At 44.5% G+C, this 22403-nt stretch overlaps 1 protein-coding gene across 3 annotated transcripts in view; it reads right to left on the bottom strand.

Annotated features, from left to right (window-relative positions):
* Positions 1–297: 297 nt before the first annotated feature.
* TYROBP (transmembrane immune signaling adaptor TYROBP) overlaps positions 298–22403 on the bottom strand; it is a 28055-nt gene continuing 5949 nt past the window's right edge. For 2 of the 3 annotated variants that reach the window (XM_082676630.1, XM_082676631.1), the window contains 5 exons: positions 3237–3485; positions 2829–2855; positions 2537–2671; positions 2313–2359; positions 298–516 (listed from right to left, as the gene is read on the bottom strand). In XM_082676630.1, coding sequence (XP_082532756.1) covers positions 457–516; positions 2313–2359; positions 2537–2671; positions 2829–2855; positions 3237–3288 — 321 coding nt within the window. In that variant the 5' untranslated portion in view covers positions 3289–3485 and the 3' untranslated portion in view covers positions 298–456. The remainder of the gene's footprint in view (positions 517–2312; positions 2360–2536; positions 2672–2828; positions 2856–3236; positions 3486–22403) is intronic. The other variant, XM_082676632.1, reaches the window with a different exon arrangement.

The raw sequence follows: 22403 nt of genomic DNA, 5'->3' as shown, positions 1-22403 counted from the left end.
GGCAAAATCTGCATCAACATGCCTGGCAGGGGCTGACTCCCCAGTAACTGCGACATAGGACTTCTGACCCTGTCATCCTGGATTGTGTGTGGCGGCACAGGAAATCCAGCCCTCTTCTGGGCTGGAATAAAGCAATTGAAATACTCCTTGTTCTAATTCTTTCTCAGACAACCCAGGTTCCCCAAAGGTTCCCTCTCATTTAGCTGTTTCTGGGTCCTTGATCCACCTAGAACCCCGCATATCCCCATCCCGTCAGCCCAGGGATCTGGAATAACTCAACATTGTTTGTGTGCTCCATGTTTATTTGGGGGCAGTAGTGGGGAGAGGTCTGATTTCTCATTGTGGACACTCTGTGGATCCGTATCTTGGTGGGAGTAGGACTAGAGTGCTGGGCAGGCATCAGGAATGACTGGATCCAGGCATCAGGTTGCTGACTGCCCTGGTCTGGGCTCATTTTTAATATGGCCTCTGTGTGTTGAGGCTGCTGTAGACATCTGTCCTCTGGCCTTGGAGCTCCTAAAGGGATGGACAGGGTGTGGACCATCAGTGAAGGGGGTCCACCAAATGAACTGAAAATAAAATCTAGCCTTCTCCCAGTGGCCTGCAAGGCCCCTGGCAGCTTCTTCAACCTTGTAGCCATGAAAGAGATCTGGACTTTATTCAAGTGCCTGCAATGTTCCCCCTTCTCCTCTGCCTCATTGTTATGCCCCAGCCGAGGGGCCTTTGTGTGTGCTGTTCACTCTGCCTGAAACATTGGTCCCCTAGATATTCCCATGGGTAGTTCCTTCTCACCCTTCAAGTCTCAGCTCACGTCACTTTTTCATAGAAGCATTTCTTGATTTCCCCATCTATAGTTTCTTCCTCACACACTCGAGTCACTGTCACATCAATCTACTTTATTTCCTTCACGTTGCCTCCCCAAATGATCTTATTTGTTAATCTGCTTCAAGTCTGTCTCCCCAGGGCTTCCCTGGTGGCGCAGTGGTTAGGAATCCGCCTGCCAATGCAGGGGACATGGGTTCGAGCCCTGGTCCAGGAAGATACCACATGCCACGGAGCAACTAAGCCCATGAGCCACAACTACTGAGTCTGTGCTCTAGAGCCCGCGAGCCACAACTACTGAGCCCACGTGCCACAACTACTGAAGCCTGCACGCCTAGAGCCCGTGCTCTGCAACAAGAGAAGCCACCGCAATGAGAAGTCCACGCACCGCAAAAAAGAGTAGCCCCCGCTCATCGCAGCTAGAGAAAGCCTGCGCGCAGCAACAAAGACCCAACGCAGCCAAAGATAAAAATTAATTAATTAATTAAAAAAAAAAGTCTGTCTCCCCAACTAGGATGTAAGCTCTGCTGCTGTGTTTCCAGCATCTAGCATATATCGGCCCTCAACAAATTCCACCAAAGGAATGAATAAACTGGGACTTTGCCCTAAAATTTCACTGTCCCCCACCTCCCCCAGTAACTGGAAAGCCCCTTCAGTCCTCTGGACCTCACAGAGCCGAACTTGAGATTCTTATACTTTACAAAGAGACTTTTTATCCACAAGTGAGGCAAAGCAAAGTTGGCTGCAGACAAGTAAAAACAGATTTCACAGAGCAGGGTTCACGATGGGGATGGGGTGGGGTTCTATGCCCCCAAGGTGCAGGCCTCAGATAGAATCCCTGAAATCATATACAAATGCCCAGTCTGGAGTTCATCTTTCTGGAGAGGGTCTGTTTGGCTTCCATTAGATTCTCAGAGGAGGTCATGACCCCCTAAAGGGTTAAGAATGGCATGGACAGGAGGTGGGAGATGGAAAGATGACGTTTGCATTATGGTTCTTAAGAAGGGTTTCAAGGATACTTGCACCGCCTCTAGATTATATGCACAATTTTGCATCTTTTGTGTGGATTTTTCTGAAGAGTCTCTGGCTTTCGTCAGTTTCTCAAAGGCTGCAGGGTCCCTCCCCCACAAATTCAGAGCTCCTCTCTTTAGAGTTACCAAACTAGGGTTGAATTATATCCTCTGCCCTTATGAGGACTTCTCTGAGAAATCAGCCTGTCCTGGGCTGGGCTTTTGGAGAACGATTGAGAGCCTGCCTTCTGGCTGAGACAAACTACCCCTGTATTTCCCCTGCACGCATTTTAAGCTGAGCATAAGGTGGTGATGGATCATTGAAAGCAGTTTTGGATGTTTTGCCTTCAAGCGTTTGAGGAGCTGCTGAGAAAGTGGGCTTTAGGGCCTAGGTTCTGCAGGGGCTGGGGGAGGGGTATTTGGGACAAGACACCCTCAGGGCAGGAGTGAGGTGTGAGAAAGAAAAGCTGGTTTCCTCACCTGATAAGGCGACTCTGTCTCAGTGATGTGCTGTTTCCGGGTCACTGCTTGGGGGTGGGGAACAGCAGAGTTCAGAGACAGACGGGGTGAGAATCGGGACCATTTGGTTGCAAAAGCCGCCCCTCCATCACCTCCTTTTGGGTGGACGTGACTTGGGAGCTCACCCCTCCCCGCCAGGGAAGTCCTCAGAGGGTCCCAGGCCATCCCTGGCCAGCTCCACTCACCCTCCGTGGGCCCTCGCCCCCGAGGGACCAGCCGACCCAGGGAGTACACGGCCAGGGCAATGAGGAGGGTGAGCACCAGGTCCCCCAGCACGATCCCCGCCAGCATGCCGGGGCTCACCGAGGAGCAGCTGCAGTCTGGGAACGTAAGTGGCACAGGAGTCAGAGACCAGTGGGAGCTGGGAATTGGGAGGTGGTGTCAGTCATCAGGGGGTGGTGTGGAGAGACTGGGGAAGGGACAGAGGTGGGGTGGTCTTTGGGAGGTAGGGAGGGGGATCGCAAGGTCTAGGCCTACCTGCGTGGGCCTGAACGAGGCTGAGACCTGAGGAGAGAAAAAGAAGGTAAACTGAGACACGTGACTATGACTGGGGGTTGGGCAGAGAAGCTGCGTAGGGTGGGTCCTAACAGGCAGCAGGCGCGGGTGGAGAGCCACGTCTGGTGGGACCTGCGGGCCGGCATCACGGCCACCGGACTGTGTTACTTCTACATCGACGTGTCCTGTTGCAACACCCTCAGAATCCCCTCCCTCTGCTTCTCCCAGAGGCCAGATCTTGTGGGGCACAGGGTCTCGGAGAGACCCATAGGGTTTTGGGCCCCAGGGATCTGCTCCGGTATCATCCCCCACTCTTTGGTTCTCTCTTTCCGCCCTGTTCCCTTTCCTGCCCAGAACTGAGCCCAGGAGCTGCCGAAGCCCCCAACTCACCACCCACAGTCAGGAGAGACAGGAGCCTGTTGGAAGGTCCAAGGCCCCCCATGATGCAGGCGACGCTGCTGGACACCACAGTCCAAGGCGGGTGGGATGTGACGTAGTGTCCAACCAAGGAAAGGAGGAAGTCTGAGGTGGGTGGTGGCAGGAGGGAGGAGGGGACGATGGGGGAGGAGGAACGGAGACGGATACCACCAGAGAGTCAGGCCCAGACACCCCAGAGGGCCATGCTGCAGTCCCCAGTGGCTGGAACGAAGGGCAAAAGATACATGTGTCAACTCGACCTCCATCCCTAGGCAGGGGTCAGACATCATTATAACAGGAGGGTCTGTGGCTGACTGTGCTTGAAGCTATCTCTGCCTCTTCCTGGCTGGACAATCTTGAACAAGTCACTCAACCTCTCTGGGCCTCAGTTTCCTCATCTGTAAAATGAGGAGTAAAATAGTACCTACTTTATACTATTGTTGTGGGGAATCAAATGAATTAATATTTCTAGAACAGGGTCTGACCCTTGTCAGCTTTTTATAAGAACCAGTTATAATTACTTGACAATCAGAACCATGTGATGTTCATAGGATATTAAAAGAGAGCCATCAGGATACGGGTACTAACGACGTGCAGGCACCCCGTCCCAAGTGTTCATGCATTTAACCCCCAAGAACACTCTTCTGAGGGAGATGCTCTGATCCCCATTTTACAGAAAGATAAAGACACTTGCCCAAGGTGACACAGAACATAAAGGCAGAAATGGAACCCAGGACCCAAAGACAAATATTTGACCCTTAGAAAGAAAAAAGAACCAAGATGGAGGATAGGGAAGGAGAAAGTAGCGGGAAGGCAGAGAAAGAGGGAGAGGAATAGGCAGTGACACAGATGCACACAGCACAGATGCAGGACTGGGGCTTTGGGGTGAGGCAGGTGGGGGAAACGTGGTAACACTGGGCCAGGTTAGGCTGCTCCCACCAAATGAGGAAGTGGCTGGAAGCGAGCACTGACGGAGGCCACCCAGGAGATGACAAGGACTTCTAGCCCCAGCAGATGAGCTGGGGCTGGGGAAGGAGGAACCTGAGGTTAGGGCCAGCAGCAGGAAGCCCCCCTCCCCTGTCCAGGCGGAACACCCACAGCTCCCCAGGGGGCCGGGCTCAGGAGAAAAAAGGGGAAACTGGATGCTGGTCATGGGACAGACGCTGAGTGGCCTGTTGCGGGGGCGTAGTATTCGAGTCTGGAAGAGGGCCAGGGCCGAGTCCCAGGCAGCACTGGCTGCTAACATCGCCGCTGCCCAGGCCTGGCCGAGTTCCGCCGCAGAAGAATCAACACCCCACCATCACCACCACCACCACCAGGTCTGGAGGGAGTAGGTCCTGCAGGCCCTACTGGCGCACCAGGCATCTCAAGGTGGCTGAAGCCCAGCAAGCCGGGGGGGGGGGGCGGGGGGGGCAGTCAGAGACCAGAGGAAGCTCTGAGCCGGGAGGGCTTTGATATGACTCGGGTGTTCCCAGGGGTCCCTCTGGCTGGGGGTGGGGAGCAGACTGTGGGGGGCAGGGGCAGGAGCTGGGGGCCAGGCTGCTGCAATGATCCAGTTTCTCGTGAGGATTTTGTGAGGTCTGTTAGAATCAGGCTTCCTGGCACCCTGTATATGCTCGATGAATGTTAATCTTTATCAACATCATTGCTGTTACTGTTATTAGTACTTCAAGTCTTAGTTCTGGGCTCGCCTTGAGAAAAATCCTCCCTCGACCTCTCAGCCTCGGCCTCCTGATCTGATTCTTCCAACTCCAGCCAGGCCCAGGCTGTCCCCAGTCTACCAGCCCCACACCCAGGCAGCGCCTAGTCAGAACAGATGTGGCCACAGGGCTCGATCAGAGTCCTGGGGCTCCCCTTTGCTTGATGAGATGTGGGGAAGTCTGAGGTGTCCCAAGGGAGCCAACTGGGGTGGTGGTAGATATTTGTGGGACGTGGGATAGAGGCTCTTTACCAACCCAAAGTGAAGTATTTCAATATTTTAGCGACAGGTACAACTTTACTGGTGCAGACCCCGATACGCCAGCCTGGGCTGGTCTCCACTCCCTGGTCTCCATTCCACCGGGAAAAGGAACAGGCTGAGATGGAGGGCAGCATCCTCCTCCCAGAGCCAGACTCCAGGAAGCAGGGTTGCCCCCCTGGCCACCAGATCTGTAAGTGTCTCAGTCTCTCCTGGCAGCAGCGCAAGAGTTGGGGAAGGTCAAAACTGACTTTCCCAGAAGGCAGGCTGTGTGCTGAGTCTATGACAAGCTTGCCTCTGTGGGAGCTACAGTCCCTCCCCACTCTCCCTGCTTCCACTTTTGCCCCCTACAGTCCATCTTCCCCACACCAGCCAGAGGAAGCTTTCTGAAAAGTGAGGCAAATAACCCACTTTTTTAAATGGCCGAAAGATTGGAACAGACACGTCACAAAACAAGAGATGTGACTGGCCGAATAACATGTGAAAAAACACTCAACATCATGTCATTAGGGAGATACAAACTAAAACCACAATGAAATACACACCTACTAAAATGACAAAAAAAAATTTTTTTAAGTATTTATTTGACTTCACCCGGTCTCAGCTGTGGCATGCAGGATCTAGGTCCCTGATCAGGGATCAAACCTGGGCCCCCTGCCTTGGGAGTGTGGAGTCCCAAACACTGGACCACCAGGGAAGTCCCTAGAATGACAATAATTAAAAACACGGACCCTACCAAGTGTCAGCAGAGACGTGGAGCAATTGGAAATGTAAAATAGAACCTTGGAAAAGAGTTTGATAGTTTCTTATAAAGTTAAATAGTCACCTATGCATAGATCCAGCAATTCTGCAAAAGAAGGCATTTACCCGAGAGAAATAAAAACATATGTTCATATAAAGACCTGCCCATCTCTGTGTCCTCCCCTCGGGCCTCTTTTCACCTCACTTCCCCTACTTGAGTTACACTGGTCTTCTTGCTGTTTCTTGAATAAGTCAAGCTCATTCTCACCTCAGGGCCTTTGTACCTGCTGTTCCCCCTGTCTGTGATGCTTTTCCTGAAGTCTTTGAATAATTGACCCTTTCTCATCCTCCAGGTGTCAACCCAAATGCTACACACTCACAGAGGCCTCTCCTGGTCACCACTGCTCAAGTCACCTCCTACCAATTTCATTTTCTTCCTGTATTTGTCATGCCTGAAATTCTCTGACTTACGTATTCCTATTTCTACGGTCCGCCACTTCCTCTAGAATGGAAACTCCATAAGAAGAGGAATCTTTCTGTCTTGTTCACCGTTGTGTCGCCAGCACACATAGCAGATGCTCAATAAATATTCTTTGGCTCTTGGCCCTAATGACCACCAGCGGTAACAGGTGGTATTAAACATGGCTCCTCGGGCTTCCCTGGTGGCACAGTGGTTGAGAGTCCGCCTGCCGATGCAGGGGACACGGGTTCGTGCCCCGGTCCGGGAGGATCCCACATACCGCGGAGCGGCTGGGCCCGTGAGCCATGGCCACTGGGCCTGCGTGTCCGGAGCCTGTGCTCCGCAACGGGAGAGGCCACAACAGTGAGAGGCCCGCGTACCGCAAAAAAAAAAGACTGGGACTTCCCTGGTAGCCCAGTGGGTAGGACTCCGTGCCACGCTCCCAGTGCAGGGTCCCGGGTTCGATCCCTGGTCAGCAAACTAGATCCCACATGCATGCTGCAACTAAGAAGTCCACATGCTGCAACTAAGACCCAGCACAGCCAAAATAAATAAATAAATATTAAAAAAACCAAAAAAGATCAAAAACCCAACTACCACTTCTGAGGTGTCAGGAGCAAAAGCAGGATACTGCACGTGGTCCCTGCACACAGCACCACCAAGTGGGTTGGCCAACCGCCTAAGCCAACCCTCCGGCCCGGACCCATGAACCGACCCCTACCCTCACCCAATTTAAGTTACCAGCTCACTCCCCTTCAGGAAGCAAGCAAGGGGAACTGTTACTTGATTTTGCTCCTTCGTGCTGCAGCACGAGTCCCAGTAGAGCCTTGCCTGAATTTCTCATCTGGCCTCTTATCAATTACTATTGATTAAGGAGTCCAAGAACGCTGGTTGGTTAGACAGATAGATAGATAGATAGGGATATATAATATAGATATAGATATATATTCTGGGAAAGGGCAAAGATTGGCTCAACACAAATAATCTGCCCACCTCAAAACTGGGGTGAGGGGTGAAATCTGTAAGAAAATGGCAGGATGCATGAGGACACTGAAATGGAGCAGGAGGGAGGAACAGTCCCTAGAAGCGGCATGGGGGGATGCTGTTGGTGTCTCACCCATATTCCCTCAGCATTTACCATTTCCAAGCACACAACCTGGCTTCTGAGTGCCTGCACTGTGGCTATCTTCTTGAGGGCTCTTTCTGGCTGTTGCAACCCACTCCGCCCAAGCTGGAAAGGGCCAGGGAGTTAATGCTCCTGGGAGCAGCTCTCTACCAATAACTGACGGGAGTTGGTAGATAAATACCCCAGCTCCCTCAAGACTTGGATGAACAGCTCTAGACTGTTCTACAGTCTTCCAGGATTCCCCAGCAAGATTAAGCTCCAACTGCTCTAGATAACACACCCTTCATTGGCTCATCCTTCCCTGTCTCCCTTCCCCACTCCCTGTTGGTGTTCTCTGAACTTCCAGTAAATGGCTTGCACTTGAATCCTCTTTCAGCGTCTGCTTCTGGGGGACCCTACACTAAGACAAAGGGAGTTTAATTTCCAGAAGGAAAGAGGGGCACCGGGTCATCAGTACAATGGGTGCCCATGACATCTCTTATCCCTACCCCTTTCTCAAAAGACTTGCTGCTTCCACAATTTGAAAGTAGGAATTATCCATGCCCACCCCCTGGCACCAGTTATTAAACCAACGTTACACTTGACCCAAACATAGCAGTCAGGGTTCTTCGTTACATACCATAGAAACCAAGGCAACAGAAAAGGAGGTGTGTTCAATGATGTTAAGGAAACCACTGAATCTCTAGGAGGGCCAGAGAAGCACTCCCGGGGCTACACAAATCCTAATGCCCACACAGAATTTTCTGCTAAGACTTCCGATGTTCACATCAGAATCGATTTTACAGGTTGCCTCCTTCTCACTCTCTTTCAAATCGAATCATGATGTGAGTACCAAAATCCTTGCAGATGAAATATGATGTTTGGGATTTGCTACATAACAAGACAGAAGAGGGGAATGAGTGGTAAAGGATGGGCCATGGTTGGCCGGTTGTTGGGAGTAGATAGATTATTGAGGACTCCTCATACTTTTCTGTCTGCTTTTCTGTCTTTTCAAAATTTTCCAAATTAAAAAAAACAATTTTCAAACATGGGTGTATTTGGTTGGCAGAGTATGGAAAACATTCCCACACCACAGCTGCAAGAAAGGGTGGGAAAGTGGTCTCTGAATTCTAGACTGGGGAGGCCAAATTCATAAGGTAGGAAATTCCCAAAATGTAGAGCTGATGTTCAGAAAGCCCTGGACCTCTGGATAGAAAGCATGAGAATTGTCCAAAATACCAGGGGAACCAATCCATCTGGCCTGCCTTACCCTTCCTAGATAAGATAATAGTTTGATTCTTTGGTCAAAATAAAATGGAAAACCACAATGAGATACCACTACACATCTATTAGAATGGCAAACAACAACAACAACACTGACAATATCTAGAGCTGCCAAAGATGTGAACAGCTAGAACTCTTATACATTGCCGATGGGAGGGCAAAATAGTACAGACCCTTTAGAAAACAGTTCGGCTGTTTCTTATAAGGTTAAACATATTCTTACCATATGACCCAACAATCTCATTCCTAGGTGGTTTTTTGTTTTGTTTTGTTATGTTTGTGGCTGCACTGGGTCTTCTTGCTGTGCGCGGGCTTGCTCTAGTTGTGGTGAATGGGGGCTACTCTTTGTTGCAGTGCGCTGGCTTCTCATTGCGGTGGTTTCTCTTGTTACAGAGCATGGGCTCTAGGTGCGCGGGCTTCAGTAGCTGTAGCAAGTAGGCTCAGTAGTTGTGGCTCACGGGCTCTAGAGTGCAGGCTCAGCTCAGCGCACGGGCTTAGTTGCTCCATGGCATGTGGGATCTTCCCGGACCAGGGCTCAAACCCGTGTCCCCTGCGTTGGCAGGCAGATTCTTAACCACTGCACCACCAGGGAAGCCCTCATTCCTAGGTTTTTACCCCAGAGAAGTGAAAACTTAAGTGCACATAAAAACCAGTATGCCATATCAATAGTGGCTTTCGTCATAATTGCCCAAAACTAGAAACAACCCAAGTGTTCGTCAACAGATGAATGGATAAACAAACTGTGATACTTCCATACGATGGAATACTATTCGGCAATTAAAGGGAATAAGCTACTAATACACACAACAGCACAGACACATCTGAAATGCATCATGTTAAGTGAAAGAAGCCGGACTCAAAAGTCTACATACACGATTCCATTCATATGACATTCTGGAAAAGGTAAACTATAGGGACAGAAATCAGATCAGTGCCTGCCAAGGGCTGGAAGTAGAGGGAGAGGTTGACCACAAAGGGAGATCCGGGAGTGATAGAATTCTATATTTTCATCGTGGTGACAATTACATGGTTGTATGCATTCTTCAAACCCACAGAAAAATACACTAAAAAGGGTGATTTTTACTCTATGTAAATTCTACCTGAATAAAAAAAATTGTTTTTGTTTTTAATGAAATGACAGCTGTAAGCACCAAAGAAACTGGTAAAGAGGTTTCACAATCTCTTTATTTCCTATCAGTTATTTCCTATCCGTGGATGACTATCCAGATGTTTCCCACTCTGGCGTAAGGGAAAGTGCTAGCAAGCACTGTTTGGCTAGAAGGTGAGTGAGCCTGAATTCTAGTGATCAGCAAACATTGTTTTCTCCCCTTCTTCTATTGAAATAGCATTTGGAATTGGGCATCTGGTCCCCTGGCCAAGACTATGTTTCTCAGTCTCTTTGGAGCCAGGTGAGGCCTTGTAACTGTCTTCTGGCCAATGGAATGTGGGAAGAAACAAAATGGGCAACTTCTGTCTTTTTGTTTGTTTGTTTTGTTTTCGGTTTGTTTTTTGGCCACGTTGTGTGGCATTCGAGATCTTAGTTCCCCAACCAGGAATTGAACCCGTGCCCCTTGCATTGGGAGCACAGAATCTTAACCACTGGACCGCCAGGGAAGTGGCCCGGTTGTGTTTCTGAAGGCAAAAGTGTGCCCTGCCCGTCTCTGCCCTTCCTCTTGGCTGGAGTGTGGCCCTGACACTGGCAGTGGGCACCCATCTTAGACCACAACGGCCAAGTTTTATTCATAAAATGAAGGCCTTTTAAATATAATTAAAGCAATACTTGATAGATTTATCAACTGTGTTTTACCCATATCATAAACGCAGTCATTACAAATGAATTAGAACTCTACAAGCTGATTTGAAGGGATTTTAACTGAGAAAAGCAAGATGCAGAGAAGTGAATCTAGTGCGATTCCAAACAGTGACCAAAAAGAATCCCTTATAAATATATGTATACATGTTTGCATATTTGAGTGATGGTGGAGTAAACTATGTAAGGATACACCTGGGCCGCTAACGCTGGTAATACTGGTGACCTGGATCAGGATAGGAGATGGGGGAGGGTAATCACAAAACAGGGTTGAAAGGAAAGGAACTGGGACATCCCTCGTGATCCAGTGGCTAAGACTTAGCCTTCCAACGCAGTGGGTGCGCGTTCGATCCCTGATCTGGGAGCTAAGATCTCACATGCCTCGTGGCCAAAAAACCAAAACATAAAACAGAAGCAATATTGTAACAAATTCAATAAAGACTTTAAAAATGGTCCACATCAAAAAAAAAATCTAAAAAAAAAGTGAAGGAACTATATGAGAACAATGTGGGTATAACATGATGCCATTTACATAAAATGATATAAGTAAAATTGTGTATATCTGCGTAGAAAGAAGTATGAATGTGTAGTCAAGTGAATGCCAACTGTGGTATCTCTGGGCAGTGGGATTTAGATTATTTATTTTTTTAAATTAATTTATTTGTTTTTATTTTTGGCTGTGTTGGGTCTTTGTTGCTGTGCATGGGCTTTCTCTAGTTGCGGCGAGTGGGGGCTACTCTTTGTTGCAGTGCGCGGGCTTCTTATTGTTGCGGAGTGTGGGCTCTAGGCATGCGGGCTTCAGTAGTTGTGGCACGCGGGCTCAGTAGTTGTGGCTCACAGGTTCTAGAATGCAGAATCAGTAGTTGTGGCGCACGGGCTTAGTTGCTCTGCGGCATGTGGGATCTTCCCGAACCAGGGCTCGAACCCATGTCCCCTGCATTGGTAGGTGGATTCTTAACCACTGCGCCACCAGGGAAGCCCTATATTTTCTTACTTTTAAAAATTTGATTTTTTTTATGGGGAGTATTTTTAATCTATGTAATTGGGGGGAAAAGATATTTCAATATCAGAAAACACAACAAACAAATAAATTCAATTTTGCAGAAGAAAAAAATACAGGACTTCTTCTGCCAGGAGTGGTGTTCTAAAGAAATCAGAAACCACCCTCCATTGGAGAACAGATAAAAATGCAGGATGAAGTCTATGGGAAAAAAAATTTACTAAAAGCAGCAAAGCACTAGTAAGAGGCTAAGGAAACAGTACTGAAAACTCAGAATAAAACAAGAGAGGAGTTCAAAACTCAAATGCCTTTGGGCCAAATGCCTTCATTTGTCCCAAAGGCATTTTCCAACTCAGAAGACAGTCTGAGATTAGAGGAGCAAAAGTAAAGGCCCAGATCCACCCAGACTGGAGAGTCTGAACCTCAGCTCTTCATTTTAAGCTGAGACCTGAAGGCCATCACACTCAAGGTAAGAATGAGCCCGGAGTCACCTAACTTTCATGTGAACTTACAGTTTATCCTTATACCCCCTTCACTATGCTATAGCTACACGAATTTTCAAGAAAACAAAACACAAGTTTGAAGTTTTTATCAGGAAACTGGAAATTATAAAAAGTGAGAGAGGTTTTTTTTTTCGGTATTCGAATACAAAAAAGAGAAATACAAAAGATAGGATGAAAGAGAATTTCTAACTTATTTCATTGTAGTCATAGAAGAATGGGGTAGAGGCAATATTTGAATAGATCATGACCAAGTTAGAATTATAGTAAGAAAGCAAGATTGGTTGAATATTAGAAAATCAATGTAAACCAGCACATTAACAGGTTAAGGGGGGAAGCATATGATTACCTCAACAGATGCCAAAAGTTTTTGATGAAATTCAACATTCTTTCAGAAAACTAGGAATAGAAGTGAATTTAAATATTTGATGAATAACTATATATAAAATAGACAACTAATAAGGACCTACTGTATAGCACAGGGAACTCTACTCAGTACTCTGTAATGACCTATATGAGAAAAGAATCTAAAACAGAGTGGATACACAAATATGTATAACTGATTTACTTGGCTGTACACCTGAAACTAATAGAGCATTTTAAATAAAATATACTCCAATAAAAAAGTTTTATAAAAATTTGATGAATAGCACTACCAAAACCGACAGCTAGCATCACTTATGGTTAAGTATTAAAACACTTAATGGTTAAATATTAAAAGTTTTCCTTCTGGGACTTCCCTGGTTGTCCAGTGGTTAAGACTTTGCCTTCCAATGAAGGGTGTGTGTGTTTGATCCCTGGTCAGGGAGCTAAGACCCCATATGCCTCAGGACCGAGAAATCAAAACATAAAACAGAAGCCACATTGTAACAAATTCAATAAAGACTTAAAAAATGGTCCACATCAAAAAAAAATCTAAAAAAAAATGTTTTCCTTCTAAGTTTGGAATAAGACAAAGAAAGATGCCTATTGTCATCACTTCTGTTCAATTTTGTCCTGGAGACCTTAACTCTGAAGTAAAGCAGGAAAATAAATAAAAGGTTATTGCCACCATTATTAATAGATTATATGATTCTGGCTAAAGAAAATTCAGAAGACTCTATAGACTAATTTATTAGAATTCATAACAGAATTTAGTGAGGTAACTGGATATAAAATCAACCTACAAAAATCAATTTTATTGCTATATACCAGCCATAAACCAAACAAAGGTGGAAAAAAGTAACACTTTACATTAGCATAAATGGCCAAGTAGCTAGTAATAAATCTAACAAACTATATGAAAAGCCTGTACAGGGAAACTCTGTGAAAGACTTTTAAAAAAATCTAGATAAATGGTTTGATATACCACGTTACTGGATTTGGATAGCAGTTTCCCCTGAATTTACCTATATATTCAATCCATTCATAATCTAGAGTCTAAAAGCTTTTTCCTGTGGAACTTGCAGATGGAGCCTAAATTTTACACTGAAATACAAAGAGCCGATTATAACAAAGATACTCTTAGACAAGAACAAGATGAGAGGTCTCTCACCCTACCTGATATCAAGACTTATTGTAAAGCTGCTGCAGTGGTTTAACCACTTTGGAAACAGTATGGCATTGTTTTTCCCAGTGACTCAGAACTTCTGCCCCTCTACCTGTATCCTGGGGAGACTAGTGGATGGACACCAGGACACCTGTGTAAACCTCTTCACAGCTGCGCTATTTGCAAAGCCCTTCAGGGGAACCAACACATATGCCCATCACAGGAGAATGGGTACGTATATTGTAGCCCATTCACACAATAATGATAATAATTATCCTGGATCCATAGAATAAATACAGTAGATACTAATACTTGCTACAACATGGATTTATCTCACAAGCAGAATGTTAAGTGAAAGAAAAAAAAGCCATATACAAAAGAGTACATGCAATATGGTCCTCATTTGCATAAAGTTTAAAAATAGTCCAGATTAGACTACAGTGTTTAGGAAGCACAGGTAGGGAGAAAAACTATTAAGAAAAGCAAGGAAGGGATTCTATCAAATCAAAATGGTGGTAACCTGTCAGAGAAGAGGAAGCTTTACGAATAAAAAAGGACAAAACATTTTCTAGACTGCACTGATGACCTCTTTTTTTTCTGTGGCGGTAGATGGTCGAGTGTTCACTCAATGATTCATTATGCCGTGCATTTGCTTTTTGTTTGGGGGTTCTGTGGGCTCTTTTGATAGGTGTTCTATATGTCACAATAAATAAAATTTAAAAGATCTAATAATGCTTGCTCGTTGTGAAAATTTTGAAAAACACAGCAAAATACAAAAAGAAAAAGAAACTTCACCTACATCTGAGAGACAACCTCATTACAATATTTTGTTATATTTCCATCCTGTCATTTTACTGGGTATATTTTTATATATTTCTGACCATATCATATATGCAAATTTGCATTCTGCCCATTTTTGCAACCAACTTGTATTAACCTGAAACAAGCAGCTATATTCCCTTTGACTGCTCATTCATGACGTGACCTCACTGTTACCCTCGCTATTTGCCCTGGGAAGAAACCAAAGAGATGACCCTCAGAATAAATTAGACACCAAAGCTAAGATTTTATTTCTCTGTCCACCTATGCTTAGAAAGAGTGGTGGGCTGAGTCTCCATTTCCCTTTTCCCCTTCCCACTGCCTGGAGCATGGATGTGGTGGGAGCCACCTTGGACCACTCAGGCCGGGACGCTCCCCTAGGGATGGGAGAGCCATAGGTCAAAGCAGCCTGCATCTCTGATGCCATAAAGCCTCCATACTGACACCATGAAGCCCTGGACTGCTTATGCTTGGTCTACTGGTGAGAGAGAATTAAAGTTCTCCTTTGTTTAAGCTGTAGTTATATTGAGTTCTGTTACGGATTCATGTCCTACCTAACATAGACCCTACCTAAATGCTCATTATATGTGAGCATTTCCTTAGAAGTATCAGTCTTGGGACTTCCCTGGTGGCGCAGTGGTTAAGAATCCACTTGCCAATGCAGGCGACACGGGTTCGAGCCCTGGTCTGGGAAGATCCCACATGCCACAGAGCAACTAAGCCTGTGCACCACACAACTGGACCTGTACTTTAGGGTCCACGAGCCACAACTACTGAGCCCGTGTGCCACAACTAATGAATCCCGCACTCCTAGAGCCCATGATCTGCAATAAGAGAAGCCACTGCAATGAGAAGCCTGCGCACCGCAACGAAGAGTAGCCCCTGCTCACCGCAGCTAGAGAAATCCCGCGGGCAGCAATGAAGGCCCAACGCAGCCAAAAATAAATAAATTAATTAATTAATTAAATTTTTTAAAGTCTCTTAAAAAAAAAGAAGTATCATTCTTAATTGGTTCATAATATTGTGTCCTGTGAAGTTACTGAATTTTTCATCCACTCATGCATTCATCCATTTATTCCATCACATATTTGTTGAGTGCTCACTGGGCCCCTGGATGGGTGATGGGTATGCACCGGTGAATAAAACTGCCTTCCTGCAGCTTACATCCTAGTGGAAGAAGACAGGTGATACACAAGAAAACAAATAAATAAACAAGATAACCCTTCTCTGTGTTCAGATACAGCATGTTCCCAAACATGTAGCAGAGACTAATTGCTCACTAAAACTGCCCCCCTTGCCCCTTTGCACACAGCTGGACCACATTTCCCATCCTCCCTTATAAGCAGGTATGTGAGCCAATGAGCAAGTGGGCAGATGCTGTCTGACTTCCAGGTGTGATCCCCCAAACCTCCCACTTAGGATCCTCACCTCTTTTAACATTCACCAATGGAGAGGACTAAGTGCAGGTGCAGGGAAGCTAAAGGAGCCCAGAGGTGCCAGGTGGGAGGAGCCTGGGTCCCTAAGTGGCTCTGAGGAGCAGAGCTACCCCACCTGCTGTATCACACAACCCTGTGAAAGAAGATAAGTTGCATCAAGCCACTGAGATTTGGGGATTCTTTGGTTACAATTGCTAGTAATTTACCTTGCCTTATACACATGAAGAAAGGGCTCTAGGGCTTCCCTGGTGGCGCAGTGGTTGAGAGTCCGCCTGCCAATGCAGGGGACACGGGTTCGTGCCCCGGTCTGGGAAGATCCCACATGCCGCGGAGCGGCTGGGCCCGTCTGAGCCATGGCCGCTGAGCCTGCGCGTCCGGAGCCTGTGCTCTGCAACGGGAGAGGCCACAACAGTGAGAGGCCCGCGTACCGCAAAAAAAAAAAAAAAGAAAAGAAAAGAAAAGAAAGGGCTCTGGTCAACTGCAAAAATGGCTCCAATTTTTCAGCCCTCCCTGGCTCCTTATCCTTTGCCGTCTGACTTCACAGCATCTTCCATCAAAGGGTGGAGTCTATTACCCCACCCCTTGAATCTGAGTAGGTCTTGGGCCGTGAGGTGGCCAATAGAATGAGAGAGAAGAAATGGCATGATAGTTGCCAACAACTGCTAAAGAACTGAAAATGAAGTCAGAAATAAGTAAATACATTCAGGAAAAAAATGCCTAGGAGGTACCCTCATACAGTTATCATGGACTCTAGCATGTTGAGGAAAATTCCTGCAGCTCACCTAACTTCTTTCAAGCCAGCATTTCCCACATTTATTTTATCAAGGAGTCTTTATTCTCAAACACCAATTAACATCCCATGGATCTTTGTCAAATGCTAGTAGGACACAGTCAAATTATTTCCAATTAGTTTTTGTTCGTTTCGCTATTATTTTAAAAATGGTGTTATAAAAATCCTAGTAGTGAAATCTTTTCCACTTGCCGGATTCTTTCCAGTGGCTAAGTTCCTAGCAGGGTGAATGGTGAATTAACAGATATGCACATTCTCAGGTTTTGGACTCAGGCTGCCCAATCCTTCTCTGGAAGGGTCACTCCCATTCACATCCCAATCATAGTGAATGTGAACAGGGTCTTCCATTTCCCTGAACTCTCCTCACCAAAGGGAACCACATTTCAAACATCCTTGCTGATTTAACAGACAAAGGGATGCATCTCAGTATTTCAAGTGGCAAGTTATTTGAATATTACTGGGGATAAACTTGCCTTTCATCTTTTTTGGCTATTTGTATTTCTTCTTTGAATTGTCTTTTCATATTAATTACTCATCTTTCTTTTGGGTATTGGCTTTTCCTGTTAATTCCACATTAATTTATTAATATCTTTATTACATTAACCACTTTTCTATCATACCTGTTGCAAATATTTTTCTCTACTATTTATTTAACTTCAATTTTAGTCATGCCCTTTTTTTTTTTTTTTTTTTTTGCGGTATGCGGGCCTCTCACTGTTGTGGCCTCTCCCGTTGCGGAGCACAGGCTCCAGACGCGCAGGCTCAGCGGCCATGGCTCACGGGCCCAGCCGCTCTGTAGCATGTGGGATCCTCCCGGACCGGGGCACGAACCCGTGTCCCCTGCATCGGCAGGCGGACTCTCAATCACTGCGCCACCAGGGAAGCCCCGTCATGCCCTTTTTGAACATATGGGATATTTAACTTTTTATACAGTCAAACCCATCAATCCTTTCCTTTGTAATTTGTTCTTTTTTTAACAGGATTTTTAAATTTTTATTTATTTATTTATTTTTGGCTGTGCAGCACGGCATACGGGATCTTAGTTCCCCAACCAGGGATCACCAGGGATCGAACCCATGACCGCTGCAGTGGAAACACGGAGTCTTAACCACCGGACCGCCAGGGAAGTCCCTGTGATTTATTCTCTTAAAGTTCAGAAAGTCTTTTCCAACCCAGAGGTTATTAAATATTTATTTCATCTTCAAGATTTTTTTTTCAAGATTTTTATTGTGTAATTTTCTTCCCACATTTTCCTCTAGTCCATCTGGAATTTATTTTCATTTATCATGCAAGATGAGGCTCCAAATTGATATTTTCCCCCAAATGGCTGAGACATAAACCCAGCTGGTATGACATTATGTTTCTGTTCTATAATACATTCTTGCTTTCTTTACTCTGTCTTTGGCCAATCATTCTGGTACATTACCCAGGATGATTGCTCTTACACTGAAATCACACTTTATATTATATGAATTCCATGATTTTGCCTGTCTTTTCACCAGTGTATCCACAGCACCTAGAACAGAGCTTGGCACATGGCAGGATCTCAATAAATATCTCGTGAAAAAATAAATTAGTGAATGAATCAGTGAATGAGTGAGCAAATAAATGAATGCATACAATATGCCAGCCCTGATCTGGGCAGTGAGTGTACAGAGGAATAGGAAATAGTTTACTCAGTGTGTATCAGGTAGCCATTGCTGCATAACAAAATTCCCTACAACTAATGGCTTAAAACAGCAACCATGTTATTATTTGTTCACTGTCCTGTGTTTCAAGATTTTGAATAGATGCAGAGATGGTTTGTCTCTGTTCCACATGATGTCAGCTCTGGTTAGAACATCCAAGAAAAAAAAGAACATCCAAGAGAGCTTCTTCATTTGCGTGTCTGGTGCTTTGGAAAAAGTTTGAATGGCTAAGGGATAACTAGAACAGCTGAACTGGGGTCATGTATGAGGGGCATCGATTCTCGCTGTTACCTGGCTTCCTTAGGTCTCCACATGGCCTTTCCATGTGGTCTCCCCAACAAGGAGCTCAGAGCTCCTGAGTACACAGAAGCAAAATCTGACAATCCTAAGGCTTAGCCAGGAACTGGCTGGGGGTGACTTCTGTCATGTTCTATTGGTTAAAGCAAGTCACATGTCCAAGGCAGATTCAAGGGGAGAGGATTATATGAGTGTGAATAGGGAGGTATATCTCTTTGGGAATTTCAGCATAACTGACTTCCACAATCCATTAAACGGCTGCTTATTAGCCATTCACAAGGGTCAGGCAGAAAGCAGGTGCAATGGCAGGCCACACAGACACAGGCTCCTGAAATGCAGTGAATGTAGGGGCCCAAGCCATTGCTAGGCCCTGAGGCAGGTACCTCTCCCAGTCTGAGAAAGGAAGTGGCTTCCGATGGAGGTAACCCCAGACATGTGTATTAAAAATGAGAGCACAATCAGTTAAATGGAAGAGCATGTACTAAGGTTCACAGGCGAGAAACCACTTAGAGATTGTCTTGGTGAATCCCTAAAGTCCAGAGGCAGAGAGATGAGGTTGGAGCCAAATCAGGGTCTGTATAATGTGGAAAGATGGGAGCCCTGAATGCCACTGTAAGAAAGTTAGCATTCATCTTGAAGAATAGTGATTCCCAATCAGCAACTGGGTATCAGAATTACCTGAGTTTAAGAGGGCAGACAGCAGAAGCAAGAAGAACTACAGTTCTGCAGACTGTGGAAGGAAAACCACATTCACAGAAAGATAGACAAAATGAAAAGACAGAGGACTTTTTACCAGATGAAGGAACAAGATAAAACCCCAGAAAAACAACTAAATAAAGTGGAGATAGGCAACCTTCCAGAAAAAGAATTCAGAATAATGATAGTGAAGATGATCAAGGACCTCAGAAAAAGAATGGAGGCAAAGATCAAGAAGATGCAAGAAATGTTTAACAAAGACCTAGAAGAATTAAAGAACAAACACCTAGAAGAATTAAAGAGCAAACAAACAGAGATGAACAATACAATAACTGAAATGAAAAATACATTAGAAGGAGTCAATAGCAGAATAACTGAGGCAGAAGAACAGATAAGTGACCTAGAAGACAGAATGGTGGAATTCACTGCCATGGAACAGAATTAAAAAAAAAGAACGAAAAGAAATGAAGACCGCCTAAGAGACCTCTGGGACAACATTAAATGCAACAACATTCACATTATAGGGGTCCCAGAAGGAGAAGAGAGAGAGAAAGGACCCGAGAAAATATTTGAAGAGATTATAGTTGAAAACTTCCCTAACATGGGAAAGGAAATAGCCACCCAAGTCCAGGAAGCACAGAGAGTCCCAGGCAGGATAAACCCAAGGAGAAACACCCCGAGACACACAGTAATCAAATTGACAAAAATTAAAGACAAAGAAAAATTATTGAAAGCAACAGGGGAAAACAACAAATAACATACAAGGGAACTCCCACAAGTTAACAGCTGATTTCTCAGCAGAAACTCTACAAGCCAGAATGGAGTGGCACGATATATGTAAAGTGATGAAAGGGAAGAAACTACAACCAAGATTACTTTACCCGGTAAGGACCTCATTCAGATTTGATGGAGAAATCAAAAGCTTTACAGACAAGCAAAAGCTAAGAGAATTCAGCACCACCAAACCAGCTCTACAACAAATGCTAAAGGAACTTCTCTAAGTGGGAAACACAAGAGAAGAAAAGGACCTACAAAAACAAACCCATAACAATTAAAAAATTGGTAATAGGAACATATGTATTGATAATTACCTTAAACGTGAATGGATTAAATGCTCCAACCAAAAGACACAGGCTCACTGAATGGATACAAAAACAAGACCCATATATATTCTGTCTACAAGAGACCCCCTTCAGACCTAGGGACACACACAGATTGAAAGTGAGAGAATGGAAAAAGATATTCCATGCAAATGGAAATCAAAAGAAAGCTGGAGTAGCAATACTCATATCAGATAAAATAGACTTTAAAATAAAGAGTGTTACAAGAGACAAGGAAGGACACTACATAATGATCAAGGTATCAATCCAAGAAGAAGATATAACAATTATAAATATATATGCACCCAACATAAGAGCACCTCAATACATAAGGCAACTGCTAACAGCTATAAAAGAGGAAATCGACAGTAGCACAATAATAGTGGAGGACTTTAACACCTCACTTACACCAATGGACAGATCATCCAGACAGAAAATTAATAAGGAAACACAAGCTTTAAATGACAAAATAAACCAGATAGATTTAATTGACATTTATAGGACATTCCATCCAAAAACAGCGGGTTACACTTCTCAAGTGCGCACGGAACATTCTCCAGGATAGATCACATCTTGTGTCACAAATCAAGCCTCGGTAAATTTAAGAAAATGGAAATCATATCAAGCATCTTTTCCAATGACAACACTATGAGATTAGAAATCAATTACAGGGAAAAAAATGTAAAAAACACAAACACATGGAGGCTAAACAATATGTTACTAAATAACCAAGAGATCACTGAAGAAATCAAAGAGGAAATCAAAAAATACCTAGAGACAAATTACAATGAAAACACGACAATCCAAAACCTATGGGATGCAGGAAAAGCAGTTCTAAGAGGGAAGTTTATAGCAATACAAGCCTACCTCCAGAAACAAGAAAAATCTCAAATAAACAATCTAACCTTACACCTAAAGGAACTAAAGAAAGAAGAACAAACAAAACCCAAAGTTAGTTGAAGGAAAGAAATCATAAAGATCAGAGCGAAATAAATGAAATAGAAACAAAGAAAACAATAGCAAAGATCAATAAAACTAAAAGCTGGTTCTTTGAAAAGATAAACAAAATTGATAAACCATTAACCAGACTCATCAAGAAAAAGAGGGAGAGGACTCAAATTAATAAAATTAGAAATGAAAAAGGAGAAGTTACAATGACACTGCAGAAATACAAAGCATCCTAAGAGACTACTACAAGCAACTCTATGCCAATAAAATGGACAACCTGGAAGAAATGGACAAATTCTTAGAAAGGTATAACCTTCCAAGACTGAAGCAGGAAGAAATAGAAAATATGAACAGACCAATCACATGTAACAAAATTGAAACTGTGATTAAAAATCTTCCAACAAACAAAAGTCCAGGACCAGATGGCTTCACAGATGAATTCTATCAAACATTTAGAGAAGAGCTAACACCAAATTGCAGAGGGAGGAACACTCCCAAACTCATTCTATGAGGCCACCATCACCCTGATACCAAAACCAGACAAAGATACTACAAAAAAAAAGAAAATTACAGACCAATATCAGATGCAAAAATCCTCAACAAAATACTAGCAAACAGAATCCAACAACACATTAAAAGGATCATACACCATGATCAAGTGGGATTTATCCCAGGGATGCAAGGATTCTTCAATATATGCAAATCAATCAATGTGATACACCATATTAACAAACTGAAAATAAAAATCATATGATCATCTCAATAGATGCAGAAAAAGCTTTTGACAAAATTCAACACGTATTTATGATAAAAACTCTCCAGAAAGTGGGCACAGAAGGAACCTACCTCAACATAATAAAGACCATATACGACAAACCCACAGCAAACATCATTCTCAATGGTGAAAAAATGAAAGCATTTCCTTTAAGATCAGGAAAAAGACAAGGATGTCCACTCTCACCACTATTATTCAACATAGTT

This window comes from Grampus griseus, assembly GCF_964374135.1.
Source record: "Grampus griseus genome assembly, chromosome: 19".
Taxonomy (NCBI): domain Eukaryota; kingdom Metazoa; phylum Chordata; class Mammalia; order Artiodactyla; family Delphinidae; genus Grampus; species Grampus griseus.
This window is presented reverse-complemented; position numbering and strand designations above follow the sequence as displayed.